A 27,831-nucleotide genomic window follows, 5' to 3' on the forward strand; every position below is an offset into this window, starting at 1 on the left:
CCAGGCTGTTGGCATGACCATGCAATTGTTTTAGGGAACTGATACATGAAAAAATAAACACCTGGTGGGGAAAACGGTGGTGTTTCGGCTGGATCAGTTTTCCAGTCCGCTTTACTGATGGCTGCACGGGCAGTTCTCCCAGCATGGTGGTGGAGACGGAGGCAAAAGTGTAGGAAGGGGTTATTTGGAGGAGAGGTGGCTGTTGAAGCCCATTTCTTTCATGAAAGAAATAACATCACAATCAAAAATTTCTCCTCAGTTCCCCAGGATAAGTTTGCTATGCTGTTTTAAAGAAGCCTAATTATTACACAGATGATGTCTTTGTCTAACTTTTAGAACACTAACAGAATCACTGCTGAAGAAGTTTAGTAAAAATTACTTTGTCTTTGGTTAGAGTCATTACAAACTTATAAAAAAGGAAAACTACAACTCACTTCTTTCTTTATTTTTCCCAAAAAAAGTTATTTTGCAAAAAAGTGCTTTATAAATCAGCTTGATTGAACCATCTATGTGTTGTATGTAAATAGCATTTGTTTAGACTACTTCAAAACCAAACATGTCAAGTTTATCTGGGTGCAAAATTTCTATTGTGGAAGTATGCATTGAAGATTAAATATGAGAGCTGTATTCTGGGGTAGATAATGCCTGGCCTATGTTGATAAATACCCGAATGGCTGAACTTTAGCTAATAAATCGAGATTTAATTTGCAGCATGAAAAGGGGAAAAAAATCAAACAGGTTTGGGGTTTTTTGTAACTTCATCTTATGTTCAAATTTTATTTTATTTACAGTTGATTCATGTAATACACCTGATTAAGGAGCCTTAAATATCAGGTTTTGTAATAAGCTCAGCTTTATTTGTTACAAATTCAATGATCTATGCACTAGGTAGAAATCACTTCACTAGGTAACTGTAGGAAAACTAACTTTTGTTGAAAGATATTGGTGACAACTGAATCTTTTTGCAAGACTAAATTTAATTTAGGGATTCTCTGCTTATGGTATTTAGCTGCAGAAATAGTTTGAAAAGGGCATGTTATCCTAGTTTTGCAGCTGAGTTTGATAAAGATGTTAGAGAAATAACTGACTAATATGTGAAATTAGGAAACAGCGTGCTTTCTGCACCTCTTTCCTGGCTTGCATATAGATACTATGCAAAATCCCTTTGCTGGGCAGAAATTTGGACTACAGATCAGTTTTGTGTCAGGAGCAGGATCTGTGACCAGCCCCACAGCTAGAGAAAAGTTAAAGGCATTTAAATTCTTGAACGATTACGTTTAACATCTGTGCAGAATTTTTCCTTGGAGAAATGTGTAATTAAAATTCCTCTGGAAGATCTGCTTGGTTGCAGTCTCACCAGCTAATTATGTGATGACAGAGTTGTTAGGTAATTTCAAATGATCTTTCGTAGTTACAGACATGAAACTTGGGAAGCCTGGGTTCTGTTCCCAGCTCTGACACTTATTTCCTGCTGTGCCTACAGTCAAGTCACTAAGGCTGTCAAGGATGTGTGCTTTTCCAACCATAGCTCTGACAACTTGAAGAGGTTCTTGTCCTCAGCCTGCCTTGCTTGGGCATTGCCATCTCCATAGATCTGCTGACTGCACAACTTCTGCACTTTCTCCATGATAAATTTCAACAAAACAGAGTTAAATGTGTACAGACTGCAATCTTAAGCTGTTTTAGCTCCACAACTGCACCTGTAAACTTGTATGGCCTGAGATTCTGATTTGGAAAATGGATTCCTTGCTTTTAATCAGCTGAGTGTGCTTCAGTGCTGGTAGTCTCCTCTGCTAGAAGTGCTTTTGCAGTTAGGCTAGAGTGTATGGAGGTCTTTACTCTTCATAATTAAAACAACATTAAACTCGTCAACTTCCAGGTGCTGAGATAGTGGCCTAAACGGGGCATATAAATACTTTGGAAAAAATTCAGTGATATCCTAGTCACACTGAAATTTTTCTTTTATCTTTTAATAACTTTCAGCAAGTGGAAAAAAGATTAGCGTTTATCACCATCAGAAGACTGTCAGTCCTGTTTTTTGCAGCTTCTGTTTTTTTTCCCTGCTTTACATCTGTTTGGCTTAGAGTGGAATTTTTTCAGGCTGTAGAGTATGACTTTCCAAAGTGAGGATATCTGTCATTTTGTGAGTGCCAGACATTTTGAGATAGACAACAGCCGTGTACCTAGTCTTACTAATTAAGCTCATTTTTTTTTCTTGCTTTCAAAACACTTTTATTATGGTATCTTCTGTGTTGAAATGATGTGTCACTGATATCAGATACCCAACATGCTTCTGCTACAAACATTGTTCTATTTTTGAATTTTGCCAGTGTTTAACAGGTATAGTTTTTTGTCTTACTTTCCTGCTTGTATTTCTTCTATGTTGTGAACCGTTCATTTTTGCTTTTGACATCCTATATATTCTTTCCAGTCCTTTCTTCTATGTACTTTTTTTGTCTCCCTGCTCTACTCTTATCTTTAAACAAGCTTTCACACTGGAGCATGTGACTAGAGCAGCCTTCCACTGCTTGTTGTCTAAAGTTTACTCTCCTTCAAATATCTTTGAAAAAATTCCCCTTCCTTTCTTTGTCCCTTCTTTCTTCTGGACTTCTTTCTTTCTCAAGCAGAATGTTTCTGTAGATGCCAAATAAAATTGTATATTTGAGAGGACTTTTAATTATTCCTTTACTTTAAAATGACACTGTCATGACTGCGAACATACCTAATGCCTTGTGTTAAGAGAACTTGATTGATTAAAGAAAGTTCTTGGTTGGCTCTACGAGCCATTTCTTACATAGCACATCATGCTTGCTGTTCCTCGCCCTCTGTAGTTAACTGATAAAGTATCTTCTGCTGGAGTACTGTGAAGTGTCATTTTCTTACTTGACGCAAATCAAGGTCTGAGCCTGGTTTCACAAGTAGAGCAATACAACTGCAAAGGTAGTTTCCTCACCTGCAGTAGTGGAACTGGTAGTGCCCTTTCTACCTGCTTCAGCAGTTGTCCTTTCACTTGGCATCAAAGAATAAAGAAACTTTGTGTATACAGCACAAAGCTGGGTCTAAGATTAGGAATGTCTGACCACGCACTGAGATCTACCACTTCCTGGACAATCGTTGATTCTCGATTGAACAACTTAACAGTTCCCAATTTCATTTTGCTAGTTTGTTCCATGTCTTAAAGCTTTTTGTTTCTTTTTTTAAGTCATTTTCTTGGCCTGCTGTCTGAATTGTTACCGTTTTACTGTCTTGCTTGTTTTGTTTTGCCATCACCTGCTTCTCCAGGTCAGAACTGTAGAGCTAGGAAGGCTTCTGGTGAGTCATGTAGCCCCAGGAAAGGCTTAATTAAAGATAGACTTGAATGACCTAGAAATAAGCCCTTGTGTTATGGCGATATTGCAACCTTATTTTGGTTTTTAATTATTCCTTTCCATAAGAAAATAATTTGTTTGTTTTTTTCCAGTATCCAAACTAAGTTTTCCTAGCTGCAACTTAACCCTACTTCTCTTCTTTGTCCTTCAGATTACCCCTTTTCTCAGTGGATCAGTCTTTTATATATCAGAAGATATGCTAGTATATCCCAAGTTTCCTCTCCTCTAGGCTAAGTGACCCTAATTTGTTTGCTGTTTGCTTTTTAGATTATTTAGCCTTGCTTTGTATGTCGTGTTTTCAGGATCTCTTGTGGCTCATGCTCTGCTCCTCTGGATGCTGTCCAGTTGGTCACAGTGCTTCAGCTGTGGCTCCCACTCTTCCTCCAGCCTCCTTACTACTGAAGGCCTTTTTCTCAATGGGATGATAGTACTGACTTACATTCAGCCTGTGATCAGCTATAGCCTTTTGAGCTTTTTCTACAGAACTCCTGTATGGGCTTTTATTCTCTTTTTGTAGATGCAGTTCACTGTGTCTAACTGCTGTGTCTTTCAGTCTTCCATGCATCTGGTTGGTTGGTGATTTTGAATTTTTTCTTGTAATTTGGTGTTCTTGCAGTCCTGAGTTGTCATTGGCAAATTTAACACCTCTGTTCTTCCCATCATAAAGGGAGTTGACAAAACTAGTGACCATTAGCCCTGAAGCAGGGCTTTCGTGCAAGGGACCTCATTCAGATCTTCTGTTTTGGCAGAAAACTATTGCTAAGCATTTCTGAGTATCCTTTGTTTTTTTTAAATGAGTTTGCTTTCAGTGTTGCTACCACTCATGTATGAATTGGTGGTAATGGCGGGAAATTGCATCTGAGGTTAGATAAAATGTTAGTCCTTGGAGATAGATCTTGTTTGGAAAAATACTATTGTCTAGTGAGATGTGTGTGCTTTTATTTCGAAGCTGGAGAGATTCTTTCCAAAATCCAGTTATCACGGCATACTAGTATGACTTGTTTGGATGTTTCACTTCTCTCAATCTGTTTCATTAAGGTTACCATGAGAGTGGCAGTGAGGTTTTGTAATTTATATATGTTTTCATTTTCATTTCTGTTTCTTCTTTAAGTCTCACAGGGCTTCAAGTTTGCATGATAGCAAGTATTCTCCATCTTTTTGAGACTTAGGATTTTTTCCTTTCATTTTCCAGAAAGAGCACATAACCTCAAAATTGAGTTGGTTTTTTTACCCCAATTTTTGAAAATTATCTGGACACAGCAAACTTTAAATGTTAATTTTGTTTCCCATTCAAAAGCTGCTATTCTAAAATTGCTCCTTGATATCTGGATATCACTTTTCAGCACAAAGATAACAATTTTACAAAACTGCAGCTAATAAAATAGTCTGTCTTGATAATGTTTTCTTTTGTGTTTTAGGGTTTTGACCCACCGCATCAAAGCGATACAAGAACTATTTATATAGCAAATCGTTTTCCCCAGCATGGCCATTATGTTCCTCAGAAGTTTGCAGACAACAGAATCATATCATCCAAGGTAAGGAAGCAATTTGTCAGGGGAAAACAACTCGATATGTTGCTTAAGAAGTTGAGTGGCGAATGCGCGTGTGTGTATTATTTCTAATGGTATATAGACAATATTCAAAGTGAAACAAGCTCTAAACTTTTCTGAGGACAAAGCTAGGTCCTATGTAGTTTTTCCTCCTGTTCTCATCCCTCTTTCCTCAGAACCTGACTAAGTACAGAAGAATTAAGAACGTTGGTCAGAATTTCTGAGGAAAAGTAGGTTTTGAACCAGTGTTGCCTGTGTCTGGATGTGATGCACAGAACAACTTAAAAGGAAGGATGAAACTGATTGTGAGGATTTGTAAAATAGCCAAATTGTGAGCTAGTGCTCTGCATAAAATAAATCGGCAATGGACTGCAATTGCAGATTCCCTCCTAGTATAACCTCGGGTTGGAATCAATAGACCTGATAGTGGGGATGTATGTTGTTGATGTGGTGGAGGAGAGAGTGTTACAGCTGCAAGAACTGATTTCTTCTCTGCTAGCTGAGATGCAAGCAGTGAAATGACTCCAGCTGTTCCTCTCCCAGTTGGCAGGAGAGCATTTAAAACTTTGACTGCAAAGGCAATGCAGTTGTACCCCTGCTTCCCTGCTAGCTGTACGTTAAAAAAAAAAAAATAAAAGGTACAGCAGTTATGTGTGGGCATAGGGCAAAATCAGAAGAAGGTTTGAGGGAGGGGAGATGGAAAATGAAAACGTTTAGGTTGAGTTTAATGGGAGCAGAACTGAGTTTCACTGAAAAATTGTTCAGTATGTCATAACTGTTGTCTCTCCCTTTTTTCCCTTCAGTATACAGTGTGGAATTTTATTCCAAAAAACTTATTTGAGCAGTTCAGAAGAGTAGCCAACTTTTATTTTCTGATTATATTTTTGGTTCAGGTAAGTTGAGTAATACTCAGGAAACTGCAGTTTTTATTGTAAATTCTGCCATTGATTTTTATTCTATGAATTTAACTTCTCCACTTACATATTCTGCCTATAAAAACAACACATTTCCAGCTTCTCTGTGAAAATAAGTAACTTCAAAGAGAATTATGGCCAAATCTAAGTACTGTCCTTAGGTTTTATCTTCATGAATGCTAATATACTTAGTGTGCAGCTTCAAAGTCCATGGCACTGCCAGCACAGGGACTCAACTGTCTCCCTCAAAATTCAATTATAGATCTGTTTAGTAATAAAATTCCAGAGGTGCTTTTTGATTTTTGTGGCCATTGGTGGTGTTTGTCTAAACCACGAGTTTTACTCTGTGTTTTTCAGTGGTTCTTGGACATTAGTGTGCAGAAATGCAGCTATTCAAGTTCATGTGAATCGAATTGGGCAGTATGCTTGCTCTTGAGCTGCACATAGATTATTGTCTGTTTCATTGTAGGTGGAATCTTGCTCTTGTAAAGCAACACACTATTGTCACACAGTTCTAAGATCCTCAAATTCAATTTGTTTAGACAAATGAACACCTAAAAATTTAGAGCTAGGATTGACAGGTTTCTCAGTTTTGAAGACATCAGTTGATGTTGTTGATCATAGGATCGTAGAATCATAGAATCGTTAAGGCTGGAAAAGACCCTTAAGATCATAGAGTCCAACTGCTAACCTGTCACGGCCAAGTCCACCACTAAACCATATCCTCGAGCACCACGTCTACCCTTCTTTTAAATACCTCCAGGGACAGAGACTCAACCACCTCCCTGGGCAGCCTGTGCCAATGTTTGACAGCCCTTTCGGTGAAGAAGTTTTTCCTAATGTCCAGCCTAAACCTTCCCTGATGCAGCTTGAGGCCATTTCCTCTTGTCCTATTGCTTGTTACTAGGGAGAGGAGACCGACCCCCGCCTCGCTACAACCTCCTTTCAGGTAGTTGTAGAGAGCGATAAGGTCTCTCCTCAGCCTCCTCTTCAGGCTAAACCCCCCCAGCTCCCTCAGCAGCTCCTCATAAGCCTTGTTCTCTAGACCCTTCACCACCTTTGTTGCCCTTCTCTGGACACGCTCCAGCCCCTCAATGTCCTTCTTATAGTGAGGGGCCCAAAACTGCACACAGTACTCGAGGTGGGGCCTCCCCAGGGCCGAGCACAGGGGCCCCATCCCTGCCCGGCTCCTGCTGGCCACCCCAGTGCTGACACAAGCCCGGGGGCTGGTGGCCTCCTTGGCCACCCGGGCACTGCTGGCTCATGCCCAGCCGGCTGTCAGCCAGCCCCCCCAGGGCCTTCTCCGCCGGGCACTTCCCAGCCCCTCTGCCCCAGGCCTGGGGCGCTGCCTGGGGTTGGTGTGACCCAAGGGCAGGACCCGGTCCTTGGCCTTGTTGAATCTCATACCGTTGGCTCCGGCCCAGCGATCCAGCCTGTGCAGGTCCCTCTGTAGGGCCTTCCTGCCCTCCAGTAGATCGACACTTCCACCCAGCTTGGTGTCATCTGCAAACTCACTGAGGGTGCACTCAATCCCCTCATCCAGATCTTCAGTGAAGATATTGAACAGGACCGGCCCCGACACTGAGCCCTGGGGAACACCACTTGTGACCGGCCGCCAACCGGATTTGACTCCGTTCACCACCACTCTCTGGGCTTGGCTGTCCAGCCAGTTATTAACCCAGCACAGAGTGCACTTGACCTATACTTGATACAGTATAGGTCAGAAATATTACCATGGCTTTGTAGCAGAGTATATTTCTTCTAATTAAGAACATCCACAAGTATATTAAATGTATGACAGGCTGTACATTTTCTTTAATCTTTGCACCTCCAATTCTGTAATTGTACTTGACTTCTAATGAGCTGTTGCAGACTAGGTTGATGAAGGATAAGTGAGAGAAAGGTTGTAAGGAGAGATAATAACTTTTGAAAGACCAAGTAAAAGACCAATTAATATCTGAGACAGAAACAAGATTTTGGGGTACACAAACTTTACTTTCATTATAAAATAGAATGCTTTGAACGTGTACAGCCCTCCACTTATGTTGCTTAGCCAACATTTGCAGTATGTATCTGAAAAAGATGGTACCTCATTTGACAAAAAACAGGAATAGTGAAGAGTTCATAAGATTGGTCTGTGATTGTGCAGGATGTCAGTAGCAGGGCCAGTTCTGCAATTTTTAATCCATTGCCTCCTGTGTCTCTTGCTCTTGTTCTTTCACGTTTAGAAAGAATGGACTTTCTAATAGACTGAAAATTCCTGTGTTGGGAGTTACTGAAGTCATACAGTTCTAACCTACTATAACAGAATGCGTTGCCCATCCCATCTTCCTCGTTAATTTTCTTAACTTTGTTATTCCTGCCGTGAGGTTTCATGCTGTTTAACATATTATAGCATGAGGAAGATGGGGGCATGCTGGAAACGGAATGTAAATGCTAGTTACAGTAACCACAGACAGTCTTGCATTTTTAAAGCTTTCATTTTTTTTAATGCAAATTTACCTCTTTAGTTCAATTTTGAGTCACATTCCTTTCAAACTGTTAGACTTTGGTAATATCTAAATGTGATGTCCATGAACAAATACGGATCTAAAGGCAGAACTTCTATTCAGAGTGTAATCCTGTTCTTCCCTCAGTTCGTGACTCAAGCAGACGCCCTGATTTGTGTGGCAAGTGTCTTGTCTATATGGCTGTATTCTTGAAAACTGAACAGGATAAAAGCTGCGGGTTTTGTTCATTTGTTAGAATGGAATTCTGTTTTGATTCAAATAACGTGGACATTCGTTAATATCTACTACTTTTTCTTTTTACGAGGCAAAGTGCCTCAGAGTTGGTCACCATGATATCTTCCGTGTCATACGAATCTCACGTGACCAAGATGCAGTGTCTGTCATTACCACCTTATTCCACTGGGGATGATAGAGCAGGGGCAAGTTCCCATTGTGTGACTTAAACATGTAGCACAATCCAGTCCACACCGTTCACCTCACATATGCATGCCAGAAGCATGGTGGCAGGCTGCATTTTGGTCGCGTGAGGCTCCACACCAGTTGTGTGATGGATGCGTGTCCAGCTGTGCAGCAGGCTAAGGGCCGTGGTGCTCTGGTGAAAGAGGCAAAAGGAGCAGGCTGCCATGACGATACCACCAGCACAAAACTTGCTCCATTTTCACATATGAGCCTCTCTTGAGACAAGGAGAGAGTGTAGATGGCAGAAATATCCTAGTTAACCCTATTCAACCAAAAATCAGATGCTTTTGGCATGAGTTTTCTTGGACAACATGCTGCCAAGATGAAATTGCATTGCTATAGTTGAAGAACAGATTATTGCAGGCTAGATCTGATTTTTCTTGTGTCCTATAAATTGTCTGTTTCAGTGAAGGGAAAAAAAATATAGTTCATGCATGTGTTGCAAGGTGTCATAATCTGTTTTCTCGATGAGATTCTTGGCTCTTAACAGAGTAAACTTCATGTATGACTTTTTGTTTTGGGCTTTTTGTTTTGTTTTGTTCTTTAATGGCTCCCAACGCAATGCCATAAGTCTCAGGTAAAGTGGATCAAATCAATATCTGTGGTTTTGAATAGTTCTTGTGTATATGTTCTTTACAACACTTGACTTTGTTGTGGGTTTTTTTTCTGCAGCAGAGAACCACTAACATTCCCCCCACGTACCGAGTTTTAGCATATACACTGCACTTTTGGCATGCCAGCAATAATAGCACAAATTGTAAAAACTGCATGTTAACTTGGGGGAACCAGAAAGGAGCAGTCTAAGAAAGAGCGTTCTCTAATACCTAAACTGTTTGAAATTACTAATTTTAACTTTATTTTCACTTCTAAAGTGTATGTTCTTATACTCTACATTGCTGTTAAGCAGTAGATTGTATAGAGTATCGAAACAGCTTCACGAGATACAAATTTCCTGCCTTTGTAATATACTTTTGAATTAAACTTTGTAGGATGAAAACATATCTTCCTTTTACTAAAGACTCTTAAAATCGACACGTGCATTCCAAATGTGATAAGTCTGTTCTATGCCTTCTTTTAGGTCTAGAACCTTTTCATCATTGTTCACATGTATTATTTAGGTGTCAGGAACTGAGTTTTGCTCCAGAAATACTGCAGAAAGTGCAGTAAAAATACTCACAGATTATAATGAGGAGTTTGGAAAATAGTTGTCATCTGACTTCATTGGGTTTTTTGAAAGGATGATTGTAAAAATAAAATTGGGGCTAACTTTCATATTTTCTTCTCTTTTAGCTCATGATAGATACCCCTACCAGTCCTATTACCAGTGGATTGCCATTATTTTTTGTCATAACTGTGACAGCCATAAAACAGGTAAAGGGGAAAAATCTTGTAGCATGAAGTCTTTCTAAGGTAAAGTTTCTTAACTGTCTGACCAAGATAATGTTTAGATACTAAAAAGAAATTTAAATGGTGTGATTTTTAGAAAGGATTTTGTATTTAATGTTTCTTGTTAAACGCTTGAATCGGAGCACTTTGGTTAGTTGTCAAGCGCTTAGTGACTCACTGCCGTACCCTTAAACGGACAGTGAATGTCTGTCAGACAGCATTTTTGTCTAAACGTTACATGTCACTTGTTATAAGACCTTTTCTGGAAGCTCCTCACTTATTCCTTTGGCACATCTTGCTGCATATTAAAACCAGTCCTTCTACATAACACACTGAGAAAGGAGCTTGGGTAGATGAAGCAATGGTGCAGTCCATGTTTATCAGTAGTTAAAAGGCAAATTTTGCCCCAAGGAGTATGTTTCATGGTGTAGAATATATATTAACTGGAATCCTCTACCAGGTAAAAGTTCCAGTTTAAAAAGCTTCTGGTTTTGTTTTCTTTTTCTTTGCATAAAATATTTTGGAGTGCTTTGTAGCACCTGAAATAAGAAAAATGTTCTGAGTTTAACAGAAATCTTGTTCAAGCATCATACCACATCCCACTAGGACCTAAGCCCCTGGAAAGAGAATGTTTAAAAAAAAAAAATAAAAGGGAAAAAAACCCCTTCTGTTTTCTTTAAACCTGTAAAGCGAGAGGAGAAAGAAACAAGCACATAAATAAAGAGGTGTCGTGGATAGAAACTGTAATCTCTTGTGCAGGGAAGTAATTTTCGGGAAGTATCCCCTTCAAAGGGTTTGACAGTGCTGTCTGGGGAAGAGCTGCAGTCATAGCAACTGACAAGTAAGCAGGAGCCTGTTACAGAGCTACAACTGGAATTTCAATTTGTCTTCTGTTCCAGTAAGACCCAAAGCCACCCTGAAATAGGGCAAAAGTAAAAATAGCTCTAGCTTTGAAGCGGATAGAATGGTGTTTGGGGCAGAGGGGATTTTAATGCTGGAGTAATATTTGAACTAACATTTCATCTTGTTGCTGTGCAATTTGTATATGTAGAGTGCCCTAATCCTATTCAATTGCAGTTGTTATAATCACCCCCAAAAAATCCCAAGTTCAAGAGCTCTAGTTATAAGTAGGAAATAGAAAATATCCCTTAAAGCTGTGTGAATGGAAGGAGGTTGTGCAACTTAGTTATAAATATTAGATTTTTTTCCCCCACAAAGAAGTTGGACTTGTATAAGTCTAAAATAGTCCAGAATAATCTATTACCACCTTATTTCCAGATTTCCAATCATATGTTGGGAAATTTAAGTATTTTACCATCAATTCCAAAGAACAGAGATTCTGGCATTCCTTCTAGAAGGGTCAAATCATTCATGACTTGACAAGCATCAAGAGTTTTTTTCTGATTGTCTCAATATCTCTGCAAGTACTATTGCAACCACCTAAACTGATTAACGGACTCTTGTGTCTGTCCTGCCTGCTGCGAAGTAGGCAAACAGTATTCACAAGCTGTTATCTTGGAAAGACAATTCAGTGTGCTATTTCCAACAGGCTGCCCTTGGGCAAGGAAGAAAGATAAATCTTGTGTTGGAATGCAGAGGGGCAAATAGCCAGCATGGTCTCAAAAACAGCTCCCGTTCTCTCTCAAACCAGAAGTGGAATAGGAAGCAGATTTTAGAGGAGGAAACCCTTTCTGAAAGCTGCAGGGCACTGGTTCTGTACTAAGTTACATCAGGGTAAACGTTAAACTGTAACTTAGTAGTCTCTCAAAAGATGGAGGGGGAAAAGTAGAAGCATTAACTGTATGTGGGTTTGAGAGGCTTAGCAGTGGGTGGAAAAACTCTCTCCTGCTTCCAGAAGGCCAGTTAGTGACACCTCTAGCAAACCTCAAAACCAACTCTTACTTTAATCCCGGCCAAGGAGATAGAACTTTTTCTTCTTGGAAGCGTTACTGCATCTAGGTCAGAGGAAGGACATACAAGACTGCAAAGCAACGCAACTCACGCTGTGTCATTTTCTGTCTTGTTGGCCAGAGTGCTATGCCTGTGAAGATATATGCAGTCCTCAGAGGAGTCCAAAACTAGGGGGGGAACCAACCAAAAACTAAAAAACCCCAAAACAAAAACAACCAAATAAAAGTATTTCGGAAGGAGCTTTGGGGAACTTAGACCATTTCAGTAAGTTCATAGGTATTTAGCAAACAAGCTGGACACAGCTGGATTGGACACAGATATTTACATGGCTGCCAGGTAAATTAGAAACAACTGCTGCACAGGTTTTGAGTAAATATAGACCTAAAGTGATCATGAAAAACCAGGTAATATAATATGCAGGCCTGTTTTAGTTTTGACGTTTTCTCAAGTACATTGACGCAGTTATTTAAGCATGACTTAAGAATGTCATTTAATTGGGGGATTTTAATCTTTGGTTTCTGTTCATGCATTAAGCAACATTCCCTGTATTCCTGTTGCATCTTTCTTTTTAATATTTTTGCAGTATTTGCAAATGAGGATAAGGAACTCTCAAAAATGCCGCAGTAGGTAAATTTTGGGGGAATTTAAACTGACCACAGTGAGTTGGCTCTTAAGAATTCCCTGGTGTGAGGTGTTACCCTTGTGTTGTAGACAATAGGTGTCAGATGGAGAAAGCACTGAAATCTGTACTTTCTAAAGAAGATAAATTTCAGTTCTTTGCCAAATGCACATATTGCTCAGCTGTTCAGGTTTGAGACAAATGCCCCAAGGTTACTGGATGTTAGTTAAATCCTTGTTTTCTTCTGTCAGTCACCTTTAACAAGGAACTGTAGGTACTTCATGCTTTTTCATACTGTTTAAGAAGTGCTCTTAGAGTCTTGGTTTTTAGGATTCTGATTTCCCAGTATCTCCCTATGTGCTTTTACTGCACACGTATTATTTATTTTTAAGCAGTTGGCATATAAAACTTTTTCTCTTCCCTCTTCTCTCCTCTTCCGAGGTAGTGCAGTTGTGCTATCTTTACTAATTTGTGCAGGTGACAGTGGAGGTCCATGAAAGTAGACCTGCAAAACTATACTTTTAACATGCTAAATGCATGGTATAACTTCCCTCCTAACTGCCTCTGCATTAGTACGCTTTGTATTATGACATTCATATATAATGCTGTAGCATTCTAGGATGGGTTGGGGCTATGCCTGCTGTTTCAGGGGGGCCCTTCTTCTGTCTGCAAACACCCAAGGAAGTGGTTTTAACTTTCACATTTTTTTATACCTACAGAAAAGCATTTTAGGAAATGTCTCTTACTGCAAATCAGTTACAGGAGTCTTGCCAGGATGTAAGAGGCAGTTGAACTGCATAGACTGATCCATTTCTTTTGCTTACTCGTGGGACTTTCCAAACAGTGCCTAGACTTGGGGATCAGAGATCATGCTACTGACAGTCATGCTGTTAGATTGAATAAGCAATGTATTAATAGCTTAGGAAAATAGGAGGGGAATAATATACCTGGATTCACTCTCATGAATATTTGCACATGTGTGCGCATGGGATAAAGGGTGCTTAGAGAGGTGCTGAATATCAGGTAGAGGAAAACTGCTTAATTTATCCGTTAAACTCAGTTGCTGTGAACTGTTGCATTAGGACTCAAAAAAACCAAAACTTTCTCAGTCATCTTTCCTTGCTGTACAGAGCTGATGTGTGAACAGCGTGTTATACAAAATTAAGAAATATTAAGATTTCACCCACAGGCTATGGCAGGAACTATAAGAAGTGCTGTAGGGTATGACATGAGGAAGTAATTTCAGTCTGTTTCTTCTCTTAAAAAAAAATCTGTAAGAGACTGGGGGTGACTGTTCCCAGTTTCGTGGTATATTAATCCATATAGATAAAAGATTGAATGAGTGCTTGTTCATCTCATATGCAGAAAATGGGACTGCCTGTTTGTTTTAACAGAATATGGGACTTTTAAGTGTCTTCACCACTTTTGCTACTTTATTTGCCTTTACTTACCTGTGTAAAGTGAGTAAAAATTAAGAGGTTTCCCAGGTTCTTGAGTAACGGCTGTAGTAGAAACTCAAGAGAAGTTAGTAACTCTATTCAGGCTATGCAGCAAGTAATTTGAAGTACATTTGCTTAGAAGATATGTTATACTTCTAGGTTTCTTGGGTAAAAAGGAAATTTATATGTGTTTTCCACAGGGTTATGAAGACTGGCTACGACATAAAGCAGACAATGAAGTGAATGGTGCTCCAGTTTATGTTGTTCGAAGTGGTGGCCTTGTAAAAACTAGATCTAAAAATATACGGGTATGTGCCTAAGGACGAATTGAAAGTTGTGTTTCTGTTGCGCAGCGAAAGCTTTTGTTTCATTACTAGTCATCGTGGCCTGTTTCATCATGATTCGATAACAGTGCTGAAATGGATTCTTCTCTCTTAAAATTCTGTTTGTTCACTTCTCGTCTGTGTTCACTTCATTAGGTGGGGGACATTGTCAGAGTAGCCAAAGATGAGACTTTTCCTGTTGACCTGGTGCTCCTGTCGTCTGATCGAGCTGATGGTTCATGCCATGTTACTACCGCAAGTTTGGATGGCGAGACCAATCTGAAGGTCTGGGTTACTGCTATGAAATAGAACGTAGTTAATTTGCGATGCCGTTTCTATTGCAGCCTGTCGGAATACTCCCCCTGCCTGGCGGTCCTGTGTCACTAACTTCGTGGACACTGTCTTACAGACACATGTTGCAGTCCCAGAAACAGCAGTGTTACAGTCCGTTGCCAACCTGGACAAACTCGTAGCTGTTATAGAATGTCAGCAGCCAGAAGCAGATCTGTACAGGTATCTCTTTATTAGTAAATATTTTGAAATTAAATCAAAATGAAGTGTTTAATATTAGTAGTGTTACAGGTCTTGCTGGGATTAAAATAGCTTCAGACATCTGCTTAAATTTTAGGTTTTAATAATTAGCATATGTGTTTGTACATATGTACTTCAAGCTGCAAGTGAAAAATTTGAGTGTTTCAGTAGTAAATCAGAAATGATAGGATAATGTTTACCTTTTATATTTTAATCATGACACTTATGTACATTTCTGTTCTAACCAGTAAATTTGATTCCAGGTTTTAAAACATTAAATGGCTTATGTGTCTGGGGAGGTTGGAGAAGTTGTGTAAGGTTCTGCCAGGAGATTGCAGTACTATATAGTATATATATTTTAATGGAATTAACTCAAACCGTAGCAAAGTTCTCTAAGTTAATGTTAATTCTAAGAATATGTGTTGGTCACGTTTATTTTGCTTATGCTCAAGAGAAGATTTGAACTCCATTCTTCAGCAGCAAAAATTTAGATTAAAACCAGTTGTATCTGAGTGTGTTTCATTTCAGCCTTTAACATCAGCAAGGAGTGCCCTAGACACTGTAAAACAGCATCATAGGTAAAAAAAGTTACATTGCCATCCAAGTTTCTCCTTAATTGTAAAATGGAAAATGGAAGCCATCAAGTAGTAGTGATATCTTGGATTTTGAAAACAGCAGCTATTCTTAAGTAAGCTTTGGGATCTTTGAGAAATATTATATTCTTAAAAACTGAGATACTTAGTTTGAACGGCTGTTCAGGTGTTTGATCCTCAGGTTGTAGAGAACGTCAAGTTAAGGTAGAATTACTAGAGAAGTTTATGTCCATGTTTGTGGCTGGGGTCATGCTAAATATGCATGTGTCAGAGGTGAAAAGCAGAGTAGATTGGCTTTATTACACAAAAAATTACTCTTTCTGGTGGATAATATGCTAAATTATTTCTTACTGAAACATCAGTAAGTGACAATCTATTTTAACTAAGAAATATAGTCTTTTGTAGTTTTATTAATTAAACCTAATAGGCATTCTCAAGGAATGTTCTTTTGAGGGATGTTTCTGTTAAATATCTTGTGTAAAATTATTGCCAGTGTTGCCATATTGTTTTAGTTTGTTAATGAAAATTGATTATTTTGTATTTGTGGACGATTAATGATTTTTTAAAAAATATAGAGTAGCTTTTAACATTTTTGAGTCTTTATGTAGATATTTCTAACACATGGCCATCTTTCACAGATTTGTTGGAAGGATAACTATAAGTCAACAAACTGAAGAAATTGTACGGTAAGTAAAAGTTTGTAAAATTAATGTTTAGAACTGTTGGGGGTGGTTAAAATAATGACCACGAAGAGTTACTGTTGAATATACGAAAGGGAGGGGTATATTTACTGAATGTATCAATTGTAGCTGTATACTTCAGATGGAGAGGAGTTAAAAAAAATTATTGAAAAAGTTTTTCAGATTTAATAGGACCGTTCTGGAAAGAGTGGCAGTTTTGAAGGGGGTAATTTTTAGGCACTGGTAATCAGCTGATAACTTTGTTGCTATTTGTTATTTAAAGCATTTATTGATCTTAAACATTTTCCAGTGGTGTATTATGATCCCCGTCATCTGTTTATCAGAGGCACTGAGCAGGTGTTTTTGCAGCTGAAAATCCTAGAAATTATTGGTCTGTTTTAACAAAGCCACTGCTGCAGATTTTTAGATTTTAGTATATATTTCAAACTACTGCACCACCTGGACTGTAAAGACAAGTGCTTACATCTGTAACAGTCAACACAAAATTGTGTGCACACAAAGCTACATAGTCATGTGCTCCCAACCTTTCCCTGTGCAGTCCTAGCAAGTAGCACATGCCTAAACACGTGTGAAAATACGAAAATGAAGGTGTGAAGCCACGTACAGACCTCCATGTGGACTTCTTCAGAGGATTGCCAGCTGGGCTGGCCCCAGCTAGCAGCCAAGCATCCACACAGCTGCTCATTCACTTCTCCCCACCACCACAACAGGACAGGAGAGAAAATAGGAAGATTAGGAGTGAGAAAGGTTGTGGTTTGAAATAAAGACAGGGAAATGTCTCACAAGAAATGGCCAGGTATTGAACAGTGGTGGGGAGAGTATGGCAGTGACCAAAGGAGACATGAAAGGAAACTGAGAGCTCTATGGAGATGTGTGGGTGAGGTGTGGTAAAAGCGGTAACAGTATTGAAGATGAACCTAAATGAAGGTGGGGTTGGAGTTGTTGCGGTGGCAATTCTTAGGGGATATAGGATGACTTCATGTAGGAAACTGCTTTTCGCTAGTCCCACAGAATGCAGAACAGCTAACTTCTAAATGCTGTTATGTCTATTTCTTTTTAGACCTCTTGGGCCTGAAAGTCTCTTACTTCGTGGAGCAAGATTAAAAAACACTAAAGAAATATTTGGTGTGTAGACATCTGAATATTTAAAACGTCCTAAAGCATTTTGATGAACTGTGGTTTAATTCTACTTGCACTGAAGAAATTGTAATAATCTTGCTGACTGTTACCTGAGGAGATTTGATTATAGATGAAAGTAATGATACTATGCTGAATAATCTCTAAGGATATAAAGTTCCGGCTCTACTCTGAAAATATTTGAAGTGGTTTCATAAAGGAATAACTTAACTTAAATGGATAAATGACTGTTGTTACTGTTACCCATTGCTCAAGATTTTCTCCTGAGATTTGCCATTCTGATTTCCATAAAATACGTATTGAAGAGCAGTACAGTCATAATAATGAACAGCATTTTAGTAGGTGTTAAAATTACTTCAGCAGTACTGTTTTACTAAAGCGGAATATTGCAAATACTTAAATACTGTCACCATTGTACTCAAGTAAACACAAAAGTAATATCACCTCTTGATTTTATCCTATGTCTTTTACACAAATTCTGCAAATTTTATATATGCAGATAATAAAGTATAACTCTCTGTTCCCCTCCTTCCTTCCCAGGTGTTGCAGTGTATACAGGTATGGAGACAAAGATGGCATTAAATTACAAGAGTAAATCTCAGAAACGGTCAGCAGTAGAAAAGTATGTTTATTTTCTAATATCTTTCTTATTTGTAGAGTTTTAACTTAGTTTTTCCTCGGTAACTTTAAAACCCTGATGGTCTCGTCATTGGGTTGTAGGCAAGGGAAGAGAGTGTAATTGCTTTGTCTTCATTAGGAAGCTATAAAGGTATAAAACCTGTTTCTTGATACTTCATCCTTTATTGATTCTTTCAGTGTGTACAAGGTTGAAATACTGAAGCTTAAAAAGGACTAAAGCAGACGTTAGCTAGGGAGGTTTGTTTTTGAGATGCGGAGATCATTTAATGGTAGGTGAAATACTGTTTGAATGAGATGCTCAGAGATAGTTTTCACAACAGTCCCAGCCTCTGCTCTTCTCTGCATCCTTTACTGTAAAACTGCATCACGCCGTTAAAGAGGATGAATTGAAATGAAGTCTTAATCCCTTACAAATCTTTGTCCTGAATGGTAGTATTTGATATAATGGAAAATAGCTTGGTTCATGTAGTCTAAAGGATATAGTCTGTCTAGATACGTTTTGCAATGAATCTTGCTTCTAGCACAAGCCAGAGGCTCAGTTTTAAAAATCTTTGCTTGTAGTTATGGGGTAAGTGTTACTATAATAGATATTTATATGTTGAACCTCGTGTCGTGGTTTAGCGGCAGCTCAGCCCCGCACAGCCGCTCGCTCACTCCCCACCAGTAGATGGGGGAGGGAATCAGAAGGGTAACGCTCGTGGGTTGGGATAAGAACAGTTTAATAATTAAAATTAAAAGAAAACAACAGTAGAAATGCAATGTAAAGGAGAACAACGAGAGGCGCAAAGCCCCGGGGGGGGGGGGGGAAGGGAGGGGAAGAGAGGGAACGAACCGCCGGAACAAACTGCCTGCGCCGCAGCCGCCCGCCGCCCGCCAACCCGACGCCGCGCTGCCTCCACGCTCCCCCTGCAACTGCCCCCACCTCAATATATTGGTCATGGTGTCACGTGGTATGGAATGAACCTGCCATTGGCCAGTCGGGGTCAGCCGCCCCCACCATGGCCCCGCCCCTCCCAGCCCCCCCGCCCCCCGCCATGCAGCAGAGCGCGGGAAGCTGGAAAGGTAGCCGACCCCACAGTGAGGAGAATTAACCCCTTCTCAGCCAAAACCAGCACACCTCGTGAATTATTTACAAAAGGAAAAAGAGTTCTGATATGTTGCCTTTATTCTAGTTACTGAAAATCTGAGATAGCCTCCTGGCATTCTTTTGCAAACATGGGATTGATTATTCTTCTGTAGCCAGACACAAATAGAACTGTAGAGTGCACAGGAAAAATTCAGTTATCAGAGCAAAGGGTGGAAAGACAGTCTGGCTAGCATTACAGAATATAGAGGCAAGTTTGACTACATCCTGGTATAGCATGGCCTGGGTTAAATAGCAAGACGCATGTGGTAGTGCTAACTGAAGAAAAAGGTGCAGCCTTGCATTTCCACTCTGGTTGGTTGTACTGCCTTCACAGCCTTGCTAGATACTCAGGGAAGAGGAGAAGGATAAGTCGGCCCCCAGAATCTTGGACATGTCACACTGTGGCACAAGGTGTGGCACAAGTCAGCTGTTTGGGTATTCTTGCGCCTTAATTGAGTCTTCCTATTGCTATTTGAAGAGTATATCTTTACCAGACGTAGAATTTCTTTTCACTTCTGTCGCCTGCTAGTCACATAGACACTTTATATCCATATCAACCACAGGATGCATTTTTTAAAAAAAATTGTCCAGTAAGTTTCTGATCAATTCATCTAACCACGGTGTGTCAACAGATTAAGTAAAATTAACTGAAGCGGCACTTCTTCTTTTTTCCTCTTTGCAGGTCCATGAATTCCTTTTTGATTATTTATCTAATAATCCTCCTCTTCGAAGCCATTCTGAGCACTATTTTAAAATATGCATGGCAAGCTGAAGAAAAATGGGATGAGCCTTGGTATAACGAAAAAACAGAGCATGAAAGAAACAGCAGTAAGGTAATGTAGTTCTACCCAGTTGCATGTCTGAGGAACCCTCAACCACTATATACTGAATGAGGTATTTATGTGTCTGTTCTTGGGTATAGGTGTAACTACCACATGAGCCACTTGCAAGTCTCTCTGCTGTTGTCTTAGTATTTTTGAGAGAGTTAGTCCTATGTAGCCTCACCCTTGTGTAGGAATACCTTAGCACTGTTGCTGGTTGGACTCTTTCTTCCTTTATGAAAAGGCCAAGATTTTTGGAAATTTGGGGGTTTGTTAGGACAGATTTCTAATGTGCTGTGTTCTTATTATAGTTATTATTCATTTGGATCTCTTTTGTCATTCTTTAAATAAGAGGAGGATGGCTGTCCTTGTGCCACGTTCCATTGCAGTGATTTCACAGTTCAGGCATTTTGGACATTCTGTGATGTTGAGATTGTTCAGACAACATTGTAAGGCTGTAATTTTGCTCAAGCTCCTGCTTGCTTTCTCACTTTTCTGTAGAGGTTGGAGGGATACTTCCAACTGATCCTTAAGTCTGCAGTTCTGAGAAGTGTCTTTTTTCAACCATTCTGTATTTTTGTGTCCTGTTTAACTTTTTGTTTCTGTATGAGTCTCCCTTCTTCCAAAGCAGTTGAGGAGCTGGCTGTAGCTGATGCTAAGAAGTAGAGGGGATTTTCAAAGAACAGAAGAATTGGAAACTCAGTTTCCACATGTGATGTGGTATCAGATGGTTAACATCCACAACTCCTCACACCCTCCCCATCTCCCCGAGAGTTGAGAATTGAATGTGCTCACTAGGTGCCGTGTGTGCAAAAAGGTCCAAATCCCAAGTCAGCAGAGTTCTGCTCTGCTTCACAAGTAGAGTGAAATACCTAGTGGTTCAGGAAAGAAAGAGAAGTAATTCAAGGAGAGTTAAGAGTTTACTGGCTTTTCAATAGAACATGCAACTTTCTCAGAAGCTTGTCATACAAAGTGGATTTGTGGTTTACTGGAGAAATACCTTTATCTCAATGCCATGTCTTATTTAAAATTATTAATTCAGCTTTTCGATGAATTCTAAAATAATCGTATCTAAAAGTGTCGCTGTTGAAAGGTGCTAAATGAGTTTAAAACTTTTCAGATTGTTTAGTGACTTCTGTTTTAGTACCTGCACCCACTTAATGCACTTTCAACTGTTTGAAGCAATCTTTCTGGTTTTACCTTTGCCTTCAGCAGCATATGGAGCCATCTGTGTTTCTGCAATGTCACTCTCCTATCATGTCTTTCTTTTTTCTCTCTCCCTTGTTTACTTCCACAATCTGCTTTGCATTTCTCAATATGCTGACATCCTTATTGGCGTGCTCTCTCTGTTCATCTGTCCTGTGTTCTGCGGATTGTTATTTAATAGCGCTTGAAGAAACGCGCTAACCTTATTGTCACTTCTCAGTGTATCTTCTCTTACATTAATTACTGTTCTCAGTCTTTGCCTTTTTTGGTTTAGTTTAGAAGGTCTCTTCAGGCACAACTTCCTGAGTTTTTGTCAGGCACCTTAATTTTTGGTACTGACTTCTAAGTAGTTATAGCAACACTCCCTAATTAGTAAGAACAGACATTTAGCTTTGCAAACTGTTGACTACTTTTATACTCCCTGTCTTCAAAATGTTCTCCTACATCAATATCTGGTAGAGCAGAAAGAGATGTCCCAGTTTTTCTCATCTCTAATCTCCCTTGCTCAATATTCAAGTATTGGTAAGAGTCTTCCCAAAGTACAATTTAGATACTGAGTTTGTGGTGCAAATGAAAGAGACTTCAAAGAGGCTGTAATGTTGCATTTCAGAGTCTGTTAAAATTGTCATACCTAATAAAGAGAAATTTCTATCCTATTACGTAGCTGTTTACCTGAAACGTACGTGTTGAACACAATGATTTGAAGTCTGTGCCATTAAAATCCACATGGTCTCTTCCTTGTCATGTAGTCTGCATCACCCATGCCACTGGGGAATGCCAGTAGAGAGGAACCCTCTTGTTGCCCTGCTGTCCTAAACCAATGCAGAACGGTTGCAGATTCCTCTGACAACGTGGAATATCAGTTGCTTGCCTTCAGCAGTTCATGGTTCTTTAGAAAAGCCTATGAATGTGCTGTTCGATGGAACAAGAAACACATTCATTTTTTCAGACCCAACTCATTCAAGAGACCTGTTGGAAAACAGAATCGCCGTGATAGTTAATATTAATTGGCAGCCTTCCTGACAGATTCAGTTGAAAGGACAAAAATTAATGATCTTGAGATTTGAAGCATCCAGTTATAGCTTAAGGCAGCCTTTTTCCATCAGTCTGAAGGCGCGTTACTGGGACAACCTGGAAGTGCCTGCATTGTCACTCTGTGTGTTGTCTCGCTCACATAGACGTAGGACTCGTCTCCTCTGACTCTGTCCATTTGTCATTTTTCATGCATATTGAAACATAACTAAGTAACCATGTTTCACCTGATCACTGCAGTAACCTTCAATTTTTCTCTTTTTTTTCTCTTGTAGATTCTGAGATTTATTTCAGATTTTCTTGCTTTTCTGGTACTTTACAATTTTATCATACCTATTTCACTTTATGTGACTGTTGAGATGCAGAAATTTCTTGGCTCTTTTTTTATTGGTTGGGATCTTGACCTCTATCACGAAGAAACAAACCAGAGAGCACAAGTAAATACTTCAGACCTCAATGAGGAATTGGGACAGGTAGAGTAAAAAAATGTTGTTTCTACTTTTTTTTAACCGTCTATTTTGTACCTCTTTTTAAATACGAAAATTCATTGCTGCAGACTTTACTGGCTGCACTCTGCTTTACAATTAATGTAAAAATAAGGTATAAATATCTGATGGTAAAACAACTTTTTTATTGATCAAACAAAAGTATGTGGTATAGAGTGTGAGCTGAGATTTTTTTTTCGTCTAAAAAATACATGCAACTCCAAGGCTGTTTTTTATTTTATTTTACGAAAGGTAGAGTATGTGTTTACAGACAAAACTGGGACATTAACTGAAAATGAGATGCAGTTTCGGGAGTGCTCCATTAATGGCATAAAGTACCAAGAGGTCAATGGTAAACTAACTCCAGAGGGGTTTTCTGAAGATTCTCCGGATGGAAATAGGCATAGTTTGGTAAGACTTTTTTGTTGTTCCATTTAGGCATCCTAGATGGAAAGCGTTTTATTTCAGAGAAATACTCTTCTAGCATTAGCGTTTTTTTTTTTTTTCAAAAATCAGAATTTCTGAATAGTTTGAAGCTATTAAGTGCTACTAAGCAAACGATTTATTAAGCATGTTGAGATGTGATTCTTTAACATGGAATACTGGGCAGATTTTTAAGTAAAAACAAAACTGGGTTGATATGTAAATGTTACAAATAATGGTTTTTTTTCTCTTTTATAGACGAAAGAGGAAGAACTCTTCTTGAAAGCAGTTTGTCTTTGTCACACAGTGCAGATAAATGCAGATCAAACAGATGGTGCTGATGGTCCCTGGCATGCCGGTGGCATAGCATCTCCTTTGGAGTATTATGCTTCTTCACCAGATGAGAAAGCTTTAGTTGAAGCTGCAAGCCGGTGGGTTGTACTGCCAAAATTGTCTAGTGTAGAAATTGCCTACTAGGGCAGGCAACTCGTGGTAAAAGCAACGTTAAAAATTGCTCAGAAAGGTTGTAAAGCCTAGGGCATGGCACTGTCAGTTTACTATGAAAACATACAGAAATAAAATACACGAAAACCTAGGCATATTATAAAGTGGTGATTTAAAATACTTATGGAAATACTTGAGAAATTGTAGTGGACAGAGTATGTTACTGTTAAAATATTGTAGAAAGTGGGCATTCTTCATCTTTCTCTAGAAATAAGGAGCAATAATGGGGTATGAGAGTCCCTCTCTCTTTTCTTCTCCCCCCACCCTGGGATTATGCCTAAAGCAATGACTAAATGTATATTTTCTTTTCTTGTTAGGGTTGGAGTAGTATTTACTGGAACTAGTGAGTACAGTATGGAAGTAAAAAGTCTTGGAAAACTGGAAAGGTATTTGGTTTTATTCCTTATTTGTTTTGAAGGACAGAACAGTAGTGAAGATTAATGTAATGTTCTCCTCTTAATCCTCTCTGTAAGAAAGCCTTGCCTTTCCACAGTGTGCTCTATTTAATGCTTTTCCCTTGATGTCTTCAAGACAGCTTGCATCTTACTCTTTACCAGTTGAAACTGAGATGCAAGAATTTGTGAGTTACGCAGTGTAGGTGTGTATTATAATAGTTTGTATCTTTGCCCATTCCTCAAAGGCCGAGACTGTAGCAGACCTGGAAAACTGGATTGCTTTTTCAAGCCTTACAGTTTGTGCTCTCAGCTCTAGCAGTTCCCAGATTCAGTCTCATGTAGGCATAATCTAATTACGTATTTTAAACTTTCCCAAGATGAGTAGAAATATTATTAATAACCGCATATCTGCAATATGTCGTAACACCTTTTATACATTTGATCTGTGTCAGTTGGCAGAAATTTGAACTTAAATGTCTAAAAATAATTTTATAAGCTAGTGGTAACATAACCAAAAATAGTCCAGTTATCAGGGAACATACACTCTTTTTTGACTGTGTAGATTGTTTGCAAGTGTTAGTTTTCAAAGGTACACTTGCAGTAATGATAGAAGGATAAACGAGTAAAGAGGAGCTGTTGTAATCTTCAGATGTAAAGCTAGTGTTCAGGAAACTGTTGCTATTGGTGGAGGAATATATAAATACTCAATTTCATTCTGTAAGAAAAAAAAGTGGTGAAAAGCAATTGATTGCACAAACATTGATAACAGTGATTGTTGCTCAACAATGGTAGCACTACTTTTAGAGTTTCTATGTGAAAATGACACTTTGGGGAGAGCTCTATAGAGTAAGAGTATATACGTAATCATATTTTGGAAATCTATTTCTAAAAATGTTTTTTTTCCCCCTTCTCTTCTATTAAAACACAAAATACAGGTATAAATTGCTTCATGTTTTGGAGTTTGATCCAAATCGCAGACGAATGAGTGTCATTGTAGAGAGTCCCTCAGGTAAGTCACCAGGAGCTGCACAAGCTGTAGTTGAGAACTTCTTAAATAGTATGTATTCTTAATTTCTGTTCTATTTTACTTTTTAGGGGAAAAGCTTTTATTCACAAAGGGAGCAGAATCTTCCATTCTTCCTCGTAGTAAGAGTGGAGAAATAGACAAAACAAGGATACATGTGGATGAATTTGCTTTGGTAAGTGCATATGCTTGCCCAGCTGTCAGAAGAAAATTCTTCTGGTACAAAATCTGTGACTTGAAGTGAACAAATTGCAGGTGACAGCTTTGTGTTAGATCAGAATCTTGTGGACTCTGAATGTAGTCATTTGTTTTCTCACAGAAAGGACTACGAACTTTGTGTGTTGCCTACAGAAGATTCACACCTGAGGAGTATCAAGAAATTGGCAAGCGCCTTCATGAGGCCAGGACTGCCTTACAACAACGGGAGGAAAGATTAGCAGATGTATTCAACTTCATAGAAAGGGATCTGGAATTACTTGGGGCTACAGGAGTAGAAGACAAGTATGTAATGGAGTTTCTGCTAACTACACTCAGAAACGTAAAGAGTTCAGGATTTATAACTGAAATATGCGTGCCATGAAAAACTCTCCTGCCGCGACAAAAGGTTTTGTGCTATTCTTGTTTAGTATGTTTACCACTCTTTGCATTGAGGAGTGTTCAAAACACGTGTAGTACCAACTGATTTTGTCTTAATGATGGTACACAGTGTGCTTCATCAGGAGAGATTTAATGTATGTGAAACGGAATAATTGCAGTAAATATTTAGGCTAACGGCTACTTCCTTGGGAAAACACCTATATGTAGCTAGTTAACAAAGCCTTCTGCTTGTGTAGTGTGTATTCTCCAAGTCAGAGGGTGTGTTGTACACTGGAGTGTACAGATGGAGTACTTAAAAGCTTTTCATGTACCACAGTAGATAGTAATTGTGGACTATTTAAAGCTTCTCAAATGCAGGAGTGGTACTTAATTTAAATGAAGATACGCTTATTACAAATTTTTTGATCACGTAGCAGGATTGAAGTTCAATTTTTGTTTCAAGGCCTTCATTTTACTGCTAGTAACAGAATGTCATCTGCCAGACTGTTGTTCTCTGAAAATGTATGTAACATTGGAAATGCACTCTTAAATGGTCGTGACAGAGAGGTTGCAGAAGTTACGTGGAGTTACAGTGTGAGCTCTTTTTGTGTGTCATGTTTGATTGGTTATTTAAGATTTTTCTTGTTTCTAGACTGCAGGAGAAAGTCCAGGAAACCATAGAAGCGCTCAGGTTGGCTGGTATCAAAGTGTGGGTACTCACTGGAGATAAGCACGAAACGGCTGTTAGTGTCAGTTTATCATGTGGACACTTTCATAGAACCATGAACATCCTTGAGCTTGTGCAGCACAAGTCAGACAGTACGTGCGCAGAGCAGCTGAGGCAGCTAGCCAAAAGGTAAAACACCTGAAACGTCATTATCTCAGTGATGAGCTTAGCTTGGTTTTCTTTTATTTTCAAATTTTATGACAATCTCCAATCTCTTTGATATATGTGCCAGCCACACAAAGCTGCCTTTTTAGAAATTTATTTACCAATATAATAGCAGACTTGAAGAAGCAGTCTGTCTAACAGGCTAACTTCTTTGTTTATTGTAAGGGCAACGGCGTAGTTCATAACAAAATTTAAATTTTTCCATCACACCATTGCAAAGCCAACGTTTTTGTCCCTGAACAGAATAAAGGAAGACCATGTTATCCAGCATGGACTGGTTGTGGATGGGACCAGCCTCTCCCTTGCACTCAGGGAACATGAAAAACTGTTCATGGAAGTTTGCAAAAACTGTTCTGCAGTGTTGTGCTGTCGCATGGCACCCCTTCAGAAAGCAAAGGTAAGTGAGAATATAATCGGGATTATCTTGTAGGTATTTTTATCATGCTTTGAGGAGGCAAGGATTTACGGAACTGCTTTGTTTGCCTGCCCTTTTGTGTGACTTCCGAATCTTTGTTAAATTCAGTTGATCTGGAGTAGTTTGCTCAGAAGTTTCTATGTGCAAGTGGATGGAGGAGGGAGTCAAAATACTGCCGCTGTGCAAGAAAAAGGCTAATCTTTAATCAGCCTCTTGAGTTGTCTGTAAGGCGGTAGCTATCCTGATCACCTGCATGCTTCTTGCATTGCCTCTTCCATCATTTCTCCAAACCAAAAAAAGCTAAACTGAAAATTTGTGAAGCTGTAGACAAAAAAATGTGCTTCTCTAAAGACTTAAAAAATGCCCAAGTTTGAGGAGGAAGTAGAAGGGCAGGGAAGCTGAGGCCCCATCTTCAGGGGACATTTGCCATAATGCTCTCTAAGACCATTCTTCCTTCACATGCACTTAATTTTACTCAAATACAGACTGGATAAAGTTCAAATTCAGATTTTGTGATTTTTTTTGTTGTTGTTGTTTAACCTAGAAAGCCAAGCTCTGAAGAGCTATAATATTTATTCTTTCCTTTTGAAATTATTTTATGCTTCTTTTCTATTTTTTTCTTTTTGACTGAAGTCAATTGTATACCTCCATTGGTGTATTTTAGCTTATCTGTATGCTTTAAAGGCTTTTTGCATGTATTTCCAGTAATATTAAACCTCTGACAGGACACTGTTGCCCACTCTACTTTTACACCTTGTCTTTTTTCCTTTTCTTTTTGACATCTTTACCTTAAAGCCCTAGGAAACCCTTATGTGAGGTACTAGGTATGCAAAAGAGGGCAGGCTGTTTTAC

General features: G+C 39.0%; 1 protein-coding gene across 4 annotated transcripts in view; it reads left to right on the plus strand.

The window, feature by feature from the left end:
* Positions 1-27,831, plus strand: part of ATP11B (ATPase phospholipid transporting 11B (putative)) — a 68,159-nt gene that overhangs the window by 12,924 nt on the left and 27,404 nt on the right. For all 4 annotated transcript variants that reach the window (XM_064458069.1, XM_064458068.1, XM_064458067.1 and 1 more), the window contains exons 2-20: positions 4,787-4,903; positions 5,722-5,811; positions 10,092-10,172; positions 14,357-14,464; positions 14,636-14,764; positions 14,889-14,992; positions 16,242-16,289; positions 17,365-17,429; positions 17,982-18,063; positions 19,889-20,039; positions 22,541-22,738; positions 23,003-23,161; positions 23,432-23,604; positions 23,995-24,063; positions 25,008-25,081; positions 25,168-25,271; positions 25,416-25,597; positions 26,325-26,528; positions 26,808-26,961. In XM_064458069.1, coding sequence (XP_064314139.1) covers positions 4,787-4,903; positions 5,722-5,811; positions 10,092-10,172; positions 14,357-14,464; positions 14,636-14,764; positions 14,889-14,992; positions 16,242-16,289; positions 17,365-17,429; positions 17,982-18,063; positions 19,889-20,039; positions 22,541-22,738; positions 23,003-23,161; positions 23,432-23,604; positions 23,995-24,063; positions 25,008-25,081; positions 25,168-25,271; positions 25,416-25,597; positions 26,325-26,528; positions 26,808-26,961 — 2,292 coding nt within the window. The remainder of the gene's footprint in view (positions 1-4,786; positions 4,904-5,721; positions 5,812-10,091; positions 10,173-14,356; positions 14,465-14,635; positions 14,765-14,888; positions 14,993-16,241; positions 16,290-17,364; positions 17,430-17,981; positions 18,064-19,888; positions 20,040-22,540; positions 22,739-23,002; positions 23,162-23,431; positions 23,605-23,994; positions 24,064-25,007; positions 25,082-25,167; positions 25,272-25,415; positions 25,598-26,324; positions 26,529-26,807; positions 26,962-27,831) is intronic.

Source organism: Phalacrocorax carbo, chromosome 7 (genome assembly GCF_963921805.1).
Source record: "Phalacrocorax carbo chromosome 7, bPhaCar2.1, whole genome shotgun sequence".
NCBI classification, from domain to species: domain Eukaryota; kingdom Metazoa; phylum Chordata; class Aves; order Suliformes; family Phalacrocoracidae; genus Phalacrocorax; species Phalacrocorax carbo.